General features: G+C 34.6%; 1 protein-coding gene across 1 annotated transcript in view; it reads left to right on the forward strand.

Moving 5' to 3' along the window:
* LOC106715041 (mucin-5AC) overlaps nucleotides 1-11,999 on the forward strand; it is a 38,172-nt gene extending 26,173 nt beyond the window's left edge. Inside the window, exons 3-7 of the mRNA XM_014508236.2 lie at nucleotides 8,781-8,847; nucleotides 9,507-9,574; nucleotides 9,739-9,915; nucleotides 9,988-10,348; nucleotides 10,456-11,999. Of these exons, the coding sequence (XP_014363722.2) occupies nucleotides 8,781-8,847; nucleotides 9,507-9,574; nucleotides 9,739-9,915; nucleotides 9,988-10,348; nucleotides 10,456-11,900 (2,118 nt within the window). The 3' untranslated portion in view covers nucleotides 11,901-11,999. The remainder of the gene's footprint in view (nucleotides 1-8,780; nucleotides 8,848-9,506; nucleotides 9,575-9,738; nucleotides 9,916-9,987; nucleotides 10,349-10,455) is intronic.
* Nucleotides 12,000-12,545: the final 546 nt, after the last annotated feature.

Raw genomic sequence — 12,545 nt, forward strand, 5'->3', positions numbered from 1 at the left:
ACGTAGTGTTGAGTGATATTATATTTAAGACTTATAACACTTAAGAAAAATGCATTAGTTATAAATTAAATAATTTCGTCTACAGATTAGATGTATGCCCAAATAAATTTCAAACGGTTTGTTATTTCAAACCCCTTGTTTCAAACCATTGCTTTATAAGGTAACAAGGAAGTACCGGATATGAAATTTGGTAATAACAAATGAAGAACACACGGCCAAAGGAAGGCCATGGGAATTTTGATACCAAGGTGCTGATGCCAACTGCGAACGACAATATAATTCTTAATTAACACCTACAATTTTCAAACATTGTTATAATCCAGCGTGCAAAGGCCGTTTTCACGATTGAACCTGATGTACCGGATATAAGATCGGATAGAGATGTTAACGATGAAGGATTGTTATATCGATTTCCTAACGTGGAAATTATTTTATTTATAATTATCTGTTTAATTGATTTATATTTTAAGGTTATTCGAAACTTTACGATAATCTTTTTTAATTTTATACATTTAGTCTGCCGATTACGGCACTTTTCTCTCGTTTCCGGTATCAAACGATTTACAATTTCTTAATATTTTTATGTAACTGTGCTGTTACGATTTAATGTAAAAAAAATTACATCGGCAATTTATTAAAACGATTACAACTCTTGGAATTAAACAGTGAGTAGTCAGATCTCTTTTATGATAATTTTTAATTTGTAAATTACGTTGATTACACTAAAATTTTTAGGCACTTATCGTTAAAAAACTCAGACAGTGTTTGAAATAAACTTTAGCTTAAACATACGCTAAGCATTTTATACCGTGGCTCTAGCGCCTAGAGCGGATTTTTGACAAATCATGGTTATTGAAACATTATTATGCGTAGACTTGCGAGATGCGATTTTTATCAATAAATAATTAAGTACCTATACCGATAGGTTTGTGGTTATATATATTTATGGTGAAACATATAACCACGTTGACGTCAATAATACTAATCAGCGGCGGGCTAAGGGTTAAAACCAGTTTTTAAGTAAACAGTGTTTAACAGTATTTTTTGTAGTAAGATAGTAAATATCAAGTGAGTTTCACGATCGTCTAATTATTCGATATCAAATGGGCAACTTTCGTTATTTTTTTCTAGATTATTTAACTAAACTACTTTTGACTTTCTTACAAAATTACTAGAGCATTTTCGTAATATCCAAGTCGCCAAGTCGTGGGTCCATTGTAGAAGCATTCGTGATGTCACTTCGTAATTATTCTATTTAATTCTCAATCATCGTTTGTGTGGAAGTGAATGAACAATAAAAAACGTTCCATGAACGAAAGAGGAAACGTCGCGGAATGCGACACTCACGGCGCCGGTCCTAACTGTCCTAAGAGACAGGAATTAGTTGATTGTAATTATTTTGATGACCAAAATAATGAAAAAAAAAAAAACTTTATTTACTTGTATAGATGTATGGAAACTAGAGTTAAACTTAAAAAGCTCTAGAAAATCGAAACATGTTTAGAATAAATATCTATCTAATATTATGTTAAAATTTCGAGGTTATGTCTTATATTTTATTTCTGTTAATAATTCTAGCTCAAAGCTGTAATATATTTTGTTAAATGCACACTGACGTTTATTTCTTATATTATATTTTTTAGGTTAGTAAATATTTAGAACATTCCTCTGCTTGTATCTTATATCTTGGGTCACGCTCCTTTCTAAGTGGGTAGGCAAAGTCCTACCCACGCGGTCCCGCTCGCTCCTGACGTGCGCGTGCCGCCCGACCTTCATCCCGCATTCTGTCACCGACTCATCCAGGATATGCACTATTTAATGTTGCCCGGGACAATAACCTCCCTGCCACTGTTACTCTTACATAACATCATACAACGACAAGTAAATCTATATATATAAAAGAAAGTTGTGTTAGTTACACCATTTATAACTCAAGAACGGCTGAATCGATTTGACTGAAAATTGGTGGGCAGGTAGCTTAGAACCAGTAATAGGACATAGGACAATTTTTACCCAGTTTTTTTTTTTTTTTTATTCCGCGCGGACGGAGTCGCGGGTAAAAGCTAGTAACTTATAAAACAAATACATCATCTATGCAATATAAATAAATTTTACTAATATTTTAAATGCGATTGCTTAGATGGATGGATGTTTGTTTAAAGATATCTCCGGAACGGCTAAACGAATCTCGATAAAATTTGGCACAAATGTAGAACATAGTCTGGAAGAACACATAGGCTACTTAATACGTTTTTTATAATTTGACAACTAGTGGTTCATATTTCCAGAATTTTTGCGAATAGAAATCGAACAGTGACCTGCTTCAAAATTCTAAGATTTCAGACGCTCTCATCTGTACGTAAGTCTTGAACAATGTAAATTGTGTAATCTGAAGTAATAAAACTCACAAAAATTTTGCAAAAACAAACGACCCTCTCTGAGCTAACCTCACTCAAGTACTGCTACAATTAATTACAAGGATCTCGACATAAAAGGAGCATGTCGCAACGAGGACGGTCTCGCAATTCCAGACGAGTTCACGAAAAAGCTTTTGATACCTTATAGGAATAACAATTGAAGTCACTAACGGCGTAGGCGAAATACATGATGATAAGCATAATCTTGCGAATCAGTCAGTTACATACATGAATAGTGGTTAAATAATCCTTGTATAGGTTTGATTAAAATTCAGTACACGTGCCGCCATAGGCCAATGTTATTAGTTTAATTGTCTTCAGTGAATAGGCAATGTATTGTTCGTGCTTTTGTTACGGGAGTAGCCGACCCGCTATCCCGCCGACATTTTGATGCTCAACCATAATGCGTAATAATTATCAAATAGTTACCTATTTATTACATTTCATTAGTATATTATAAGCGGCTACCCGTGACTCCGTCTGTTTTGGTTCTTTTTTTATATCAAAAAGTGGCAAACGAACAAAAGGCCACCTGGATTCGCCGAAACAGCGAGGCGACCGTTGCCCATAGACATACGCAAATGCTAATGCGTTGCCTACCTTTAAGCAACGGAGAAGGGGACGCCCAGAAATAGGATATTTCCCCATCCTATGTATCCCCCTCTTCCGTCAAATCCACTTTCCCTTCCCATCCTTTCCTCATAAAAAAGGGGGAAGGTATAGAGAGCTAAATTAGGCCTCCGGCATTCGGATTCATGACAATACGGTAGTTGAATGTTTGCCTTTTAATCGATGCTCGGATTTCAATTTAAGATGACTATTAACATAATTTTTATTTAAAAATCGTCTTTCTTCATTGTTTTTTATATTTTCCATGGAATTTTTGCAAACGTTTTATATAAATAAATTAAACAGACATTTAAAGTTACTCGTACGTACTGGCAGTAATATGAGACATGTGATTGTAAAGCTTTTGCTTTGCGTTACTTAATATTTAACATTCGAATGAGCACATAAAGGTTAGTGTGTCTAATATTAATTTACCCACTAGACCTCCAAAGTAACTTAGTGAAATTTATCGAGTAAATAAGGTAAAAAAGACTAGTAGTAATTAGTAAAATTATTCTAAAAGAGTAGTTCAAATAAATTGTGGGTTGTCCACAACAAGGCTATTTGGCCTATTACGATAGTTAAGGTCGTGTAATGTCAGTTTTCGTTCTGTAATAACGGCCTAGATCCCCTTCTGGGTAGCTCTTAACAAAATTGCTTATGCGAGATATAGTTTTAATTAAACAGAATTGTATTGTAAATAAAAAAGACAGACTTCCCAAAATATTGCAAAAGAAACATTTTTTGTATTTTAATTCTTCTTCAGCCTTTTTGTGAGTAAGATATATTTTACTTTACTATAAGAATATCTTTTTCTTAACTTTAGAAAATATAAAATTCTAGTTTTTAAGACTCAAATTAGAGATCTACTTTTCATTATTACGTATTTTTTAAACTAAGGTACAACTTTACAGGTTAACCATAGCCAACATTTCGATATATTTAATTACATAATTATTGGTAGATTATGAAATATCTAGTGGGTACCATAGAGCAATAATAATGCGATCAAATTCGTGAGCAAGTCCCATCAAACATTTTTTTGCTAATGCAATATCCGCGGTATTAAGACATTTGCAAATGGCACCGACGCAAACGATGAGCCGTGTTATGCAACGCTCACTGGGACAAGGCTTTTTGATCGATGTTATATGGATAGAGAAGATTCTCTTAATAGAACTCGTCTTACCTCGACACTACTGTCCAAGTATAGAGCGACTTACTTAAAAAAAAAGATGTATACACCTAAGTCTGTTTATACACGGTCTTTTTGTACACGGTTTTGATATAACACATTTTTAATTTTTTTACACGATTTTATTCCATTTAGCACGATTTGAAATTTTATGTACATACTTAAATTTTTTTTGTCAAATTTAATTTCTGCGAAGTATGTTCATATCACAAAAAAGTATTTATGAAAGAAAAAAGTCTGAAACCATCGATAGTATCGATAGTTTGCGAACACTAGCTTAAAGATTTAAGTGAATTCCCCTTTAGCGCGTACAAACAATTTTTACTGGTCAAAGCAAATGTGAATAGCACTAATTTAGGGGAATTCCCTTTATGTGCATACAATAAAATTTACTGGTCAGAGCAATTGAAACGTGTTAATATTTTGTGAACTGTCAATGCAATAAGACGTGTTTGGTAAAGAAATTTTTTGCAGGCAAATTTGATTTTCCATTAAATTTAATAAAATAAACATCAATTCTTGTTCTTAAAAATTCTTGTTTTTCACTAATTTTAATAGGTTTTAGAGATTAGGAACAAATCACCCATTTTTGTATAAGATCAATGTCTTTTTTTACACGGTTTTTTTTTACACGGCTTCTTCTGGAACCAATCTACCGTGTAAAAACAGACTTAGGTGTATTTAGTAACTCAAACTGTCGCATTCAGATTTTTTTTGGGTACTAAATCTTTAACCTTGGATTTCTGAGAACAAAATCTCCATATGAAACATTATCGTCATCCCTGTCATTTTCTCTGACAAAACATAGATAACAATATGTTTTAAACGGAGATTTTCATCTCAGAAACCGACGGTTAGTGCTAATTTCTCGTACTAAGTCTACACTTGTATAACATTTTAGTGTCTTCACTTTCTATCTCTATAAAATAACAAGGACAACATGTTCTACAAATCATCTTCACAATAATACATGTTTCGATACTGGATATATGCGATGCGCTGGTAACACAGTGACCGTCATAACGCCTCCCACTCACTGACATAACGGGCCGCCGCTCACACCGTTACAATGCGCCGACGTCGCAGTCGTGCCCATATATACACACGCTGCGTCATATGCAATAGCTTTTCGTCCAGGAATAACTCAATGTTTCACTACCGCACTTGAACTTGAGCATATTTCTCAAAGCAAATTTACATTAAAAGACTAGGAGTGCAGGATTTAATCTTCAAAGGGATCCTGGCCGAATTAATAAAAATTAAATTTTTTATAAGTTAAATTTAAGAGAATGGCACAGGAATGTTGGAATTTACTCCACAAGGATGTTATCTTCCTTAAGTTAGTACGTAGAGTCTTTAAATTTTTTTACATATATGAGAAAAAATACCAAAGCTCATCAATAAACTCTTTCTAACTTGGAATAAGTAAAGAAATGCTAATGATGCTATTAAAATTCGTAATATATCGGAAATAATCTTCCTTTGAGTGTATTTGATTACGTCATTTGTTAGACGATCGCAAATATTACTTAGTATTCTCGGCTTGTTTAACTTTCTACAAACACATATATGCATTTAAATTAATATTTATTGAAGTAAAAAACAAACTCGTATAATTTTAACCCAAATTGAGACATACAGACCGCCCGATCTTCACTGAGGTCCGTTATTAATCTCAAATTTACTTTTAGTAAGGACAAATCGCATCGTAAAATTGCTAATGAGACTTGATAATTGATGTATTTTAATATGATAACTGATATAAATTAAAAATATTAAGGCGTATTTAAATTAAGTAAATGAAAAAAGTACATTTTACAATACAGAAATTTAAAAAGAAGAAATGTAGTTATATAACTTAAGACAACTTAGTCGTCTTTATTTATTTCAGTTGGACCCATTGTGACCGCATCTTATGTAGATCAAGGTGGTCCTATCGATTTTTCGGTCAACTCGAAAATATTTTATCGAATATTACTTTCCGAGAGACATAATCACTCGCCGCACTTCAGTTGAACTCTCTAAAAGGGCTACAGGCTTCTATGCTATGTCGATAACAAACCCAAATTTGATATCTAGCATTAACTTGATTCTTTCCAAAAAGTTTTAGTAACTAAGCTCAGAATATATACAAATCAAATGTAGAGTAAACACATCTTTCTAATTTCGCTACGTTTTCGTGTCAAGTTTTGATATCTTTTGATTCAGGTTCGCTTTTGCAATAGTTTGGCGGCTTAAAGAACTTGACCAATCGTTAAGCAAACGAAAATAGTATTGTTAGTGTTTACTATCAGTGTTCCAGTTTGCGTCGGTCTACTGGACAATGATCTTACGAGTAGGAAACCGCGCCCCGGGACAATCTGACATAATATCCCACTGCAATAACTTTCACAATATCGGATAACGATTACACTTATAAGGCTACAACATAATGAAATGTAATTGAAAAACATTTTTATCTAATATAAGCTTGTAGCTTGAATATGGCTGATAATAATTTTGCAATCAGCTGTGAGAATAGTATTTTATTAGTCGTAAGATCAAACCTAAAATAACATTTAAAGTTTGACAGAGATTATGAGGAGGTAAAAATATATTAGAAGCCATGCCAGAAAATCAAATTGTGCCAGAATTGTGGTTATAGAATTTCTGTTTAATACCTTTTTTTCATTCAAAGAATGAAATGATGAAATGATTGCGTGCAATTATACCCTTGATTCATATTTATTTGAAGAATAACCCACTTTCGCGTATCTGAGTAGAACAGCTTTAAGTGACACAAATATAATTTGATAATAATAATTCGAGAGCGGGTTCACAAGGACGTATCAGTCGATCGGCGCCAACGCAACGACCGCGACACGTAGCAACGAGCCTCACTGGCCTACCTGAACATTATTGCTTTACACGGTATAAGGTTGCTCGATCAATTTATCGTGTTACTTTTAAATACAAACTATAAGTAATTTATTTAAAAAACCAGAAAACAGTACTTCTTGGGCACGTATCAATGTCACACAGATATTGACAGATGAGGACTTTTGTCACAGCTTATTTTAGTTTTAAACATTGAAGCATTGTATTCCATATTACAAAATGTAAAGTTCTCACTTACACAAGACAAGCTATAATCATATTGAGTACCTATAGTCGTTCCATAATTTATTCACGTCTCGACAGCTTAGGGCGAATAATATTAAGGTGCCTATTATACACGTCGCCTTCCAGGCTGATTTAGATAAGATTGAATTAGTGCAGACAGTGTACTGCAGTGTCGTAAGTCGAACGCTCGATACTGAGCCAAATGCACTAATCATTATTGTCTATGACAATATACAGGTTAGTACAATACTAGTAGCAATTAGTGAACAATATTTAACGAAATATTGCAGTTTATATTAATCTGATTGACCAATTCCACAATAACATTTCAACGTCACGCAATTCTTTCACTTCCCTCCGTAAATATATTCAGTTGTGATATCTGACTAGCTAGAAATTTAGAAACAAAGAGATTGCATAGTATTTTGTATAACATCTTTGACTAACATCACCATTTTTCCTCAATCAAAAAGTGGATCAAATGTTATCGTTAGAATGTTTAATTGTTCCGTTATGTAATTACTATGGTGCATATCGGAACATTTCATTGTAGATGGTTAATTGTATATGTCGTAATTCCATTGTCGAGTCCTGATGCTCGTGCGAATATTACAATTCTATTGTTCCTATAATAACATTTATATTGTGATATTGAAACCAATTAAATTATTACATACCACAATAACAAATACCATGAATACGTTTTACAATTAAGTAGTTTTGTCGAAAATGACATTTTACAAATGTTTATTTAATAAATTCGATTAATTTTATCTTTTAACAATAGTATTTGATAATCTCTGCCCTTCAGGTTCACGGTTATAAGTGTATTTACTTTATCATTCTAATTTTAACCAAATATTATAGTTATGATTTTTACTATATTCTTGCTACGATGGAGATTGTGAAGAGAAAGAATTCAAGGCTGGGAACCGATCCTTCGTATTCCTCGTTTTGGAAAAATGCAGTAAAGCCAGTAACTTTTCCATACTATCCAAATCTTTTATAAGTCCAAACAACTATCTGTAGTCATATGACAGCTAAGACGATTCGCCATTTTCCGCAATGAACTTAAATTATTAGACGCTACCTTAGCCGTGGGATATTCCAGAATATTATTTTTATTTATTGGATTATAAGTCCATAACAAAACAGCGGGATATCGTTACAGCTTATTCACGCTGACCACATACCGCTTCCACAGATTTTTGCTGTATGATTTTACTCATTACTAAGCGTTAGTTTTCTTCTTCTAGTAATCCTCGAATTTCTTTTTTCGATTATTTATAGAAAGAAAAATTCAAGCTGAACAAATGTTTGTAATCTAAATACATAGTGTCTTAGACATAAACCGAGACATTGTACCCACTAAATTAATTAAATTTATGAAATAATTATGGTAATATAAGATAAAAATATTCATTAATCAATTAAAATGGTGATTATATCGATTCCAGATGCGGCGGCAGGCTCGGATCTCAATAGGAGGCGCGCTCGTAGTGCGTTCCGCTTCAGCTCTCCAAGGTAATTTATTATTATATATTATTATTACATTTACTGTTACAGCATTTTACTTTAGCTAGTAGTAAGTAATTTGTATGTAATAGTTAGGCTCAACCGGTGAAATACTACTACCACACAGAAGACAGGCGTGAAGTGGAAGCAATTCCGTGTTTCGTTTGATACTTGTCATCCTTTCTTATAAGGATAAAATGTGAAGGTGGATTTGGCGGAGAAGGAGACGCATTGGAAAGGGTAATATCCTCATTCAGTGCATCCCCTCCTTTGTCGATTGAAAGTTAGCAACTGCTAATGCAGATGTCTATGGGAAGCGGTCACTTCGTTATTTTGGCGAATTTAGGTAGCTGCTTAGTCGTTTGCCACCTTATACTATAAAACAGCTTAAAGCATTTTAGTTCATACTTTGCAAATGGTGACAAGAAAACTAGGATGCTTTCGCAGTGCCAGTAGGTAGCATCAGTTGTGAAACTCATACTATGTACTACTTATCCCTTATCTACATATCATTGGAGAAGGTACCGAGACTTTACAGAATAGCTTTTTAGAAAAGTAGCATACTACCTCTATGTATATTAGTATTTTCTATTTACACTGTGTCACCCCTCAACATACAGAATCCATGAGCAGCAATTATATCATAATGAATGCTTATTATGTTACAGTTTGGCTGTGGTTGCTGATATTTGTATTCCAGAATGAATTCAGAATATCGAGGTCCATTCAACCAGGCGTAAGAATTTCTTATTTTATAACGCTAACTTACTTTTCATTTGTGCCTACTACTTACAAAAATATTTTCACAAAATTATTTTAGTTTTTTCCTTCATAAGAGAGAGAAATGAACGTGTTTAGTAGTATCACATGTTTAGGTTAATATTTCTTTGTAACTTACAGTACTTGGACTTCGACAATCTTCCCGAGACGAACTTTACATGCGCTGGCAAAGTTATCGGTGGATATTACGCCGACTTAGAGACGTCATGTCAGATGTTCCACGTATGCACCGTCGGCCAACAGGATGAGCCGATGGATATTAAGTTCCTTTGTCTTAATGGCACTGTTTTTGATCAAGTAAGTAATAATAATAACTAATTCATCATAGTATATGAAGTGTTTAATCTAAAGTCGAGATTTCCTTTACAGGAAACGCGAGTTTGTGAAAGAGTGGATGAAGTAGATTGCACCAAGTCAGAAAAGTTCTACAGTTTAAATTTAGAATTATATGGAAGTACTGCACCACCTATTATACAACCAGAAACAAGCAGTAAACCTCAAACTAATCCAACTGAACAGTCATATACTATAACTACTAAAACCAGTACGGAAGACTTATCGGATCCCTTCGTAAATGAAAGTCCAACATCATCAAATGAGAAGACACAAGACCTTTCACCAGATACATTAGACTCGACAGATGATCCAATACAAGATGTAAAAAAAGAAGACCAAAAAGTATCTCAAAGTCCGTCACCACCTTTAAAGAATGTTGGCTCAATGATCGATGGTAAATATTGTTCACATTATAAAAGTTATTTATTACGTAAACGTATTGACTAAGACGAATATCTATATTTATTTTAGTATTCCAAATCAAAAATTTATATGTTTCAGAATACCGAGTAGAAGATGACATTGGTGATGAATATGAGGAATTTTACTCGCATCCTACGACAACTTCGAGTTCGCAATCTATAATTACAACAACATCAACAACGACTCAGCGACCTGTACCTAGAACATCAACAACTACTTCCACAACGAGACGGCCGCCTTCTACTTCATCTACAATATCTTCACAAACTCCTGTGACGCACTCGTCTTCAACGCCGACTACTCCACCTTTAACAACTATCGATCCATCACTACTTTCTCCTCAAGAATTTATATATCGGCATCGTGGGCCAGGGTCTGAAGCTATTTCTTTTCAACGTCAAAGTTTCCGTCCTGCCGATGGTGTGTTCATAACTCACGCTCCACCACAACAATTCGATCATTTTCAATATGAATCTTCAAGAACTGCACCGCGCCCGGTGTCCCGCCCTGCGCCATTTGTACAGAGACCACAACCATTCCGAGCTACTACTCATGACCCGAGAGATCAACTTCTACGCCCAGGACCTTCCTCTCAGTCTTCTGAGAGGCACGAAACGTCCATTAAACATCGCTCACAACCTTATCCTTCAGCATTACCTTCACAACAAACACTACCATTTAATTTCTACTATGATCGAAAACGAAGCGACGATCTGTCATCCGAAAAAGAGTCACCTCCAAGTGCTCGATCAGTGGCCCCACCTACTATTTCAGAACGGCCATACACTAAACCAAAAAGTCCTCCGCGAGTAATCGTCACCGCTAGTGCCTCGGTTAGTGATAGTACTGGAAAAAAATTGAATTATACCGTAGGCAACGTTGTTAGTGCCGTAAAACCTATTGTAGCAATAAATTATGACGATTACAAAGAATCTGATCTGATTTTCGATCCCTTCTTTCTTGATGTGCCAAAACTGAATAAGCGAAGAAAAACAAGATCGAGTAAACACAGAAAAGTATTTACAGTTCCTGCAACGGCAACTATACCCACGAACTTAATTTCCAAAAGTAGCATCGAATCAACGCTCCCTCCAGCTACTTCTAGAGCGACTACTGTTAAAATGACTTTTACTACAACCCCTACAACGACGACAACAGCAGCTTGGAACCCTGAAGATTATGTTGATGACAACTATGAACCTCACGCGTATCTGCCACCCATTCCTCCACTCGCCGTTTTTGTATCCCAGGAACGTGTCAAACACACAAAAGTAGAAAAAGAATCAAAAACCGATGTAAGTAAGGATGAACTAAATCCAATAGAATTATCAACAAAAAACGTTGGTCGCAAGGATGAGTCCCGGCCGACGCCGTCTGCGGTGCAGATGATCTCTAGTCAAAGCGCGGGTGTTGCGGTAGCGGCTGACGATGAGTCGCGTGACGTGACGCCGAGCGCGCTGCCACCCGTGCAGGCGCCTGCCTGCGCCTCATCGCGCTCCACTGACTGTCGGAATCGTGCCTAACAAATAGCTCACTTTATTGTTAGATTAGTAGACGGATATTTAATAGGTAGTAAAATTTATAATTTTTCAAGCAAACGACGTGTTATTGTGTTTCTATTTAATTTGTATTTTAAGATTATAATTGAAACAACTCTTATTTTTGTAATTAAGTTAGTAAATATTTGTTATTCCGAAACACCACTGTACATACGTTAGGAAATATCAACATTAAGAAACAATTTTTATATTTTCCTAAAACTTTAAGTCCAGATTTCGTAACTAAGATAAATTTTATGAAGAAGTTTTGTACATATATTATGTATCCTAAAATATATTATTTCGTAACATTTTAAATAGTGTATTCATTTATTTCCCATAGTAATCATTTTACTACTGTATTAAACTAAAGGTTTGTCAGTAACTTTGTTTAGGCAACAAAGTCAAAGAAAGCAGTTATACATTTCGGACCGCGGACCGGATCCATATAGGCATCCTTTGCCATCCTTTTAGTTGTTCTATAACTCTATAATAATTGTCTAATTTGTAAATTAAATAGCCATAATGAAGAGAATGTGAGAGTTACATAGCTAGTGTAGTTTAATTTCGCTTGTGGCCACTCACTCAGATAAGCTCGTCGGATTTTATGAAACTACAAAAACTTTTTGA

This window comes from Papilio machaon, chromosome 6, assembly GCF_912999745.1.
Source record: "Papilio machaon chromosome 6, ilPapMach1.1, whole genome shotgun sequence".
NCBI lineage: Eukaryota > Metazoa > Arthropoda > Insecta > Lepidoptera > Papilionidae > Papilio > Papilio machaon.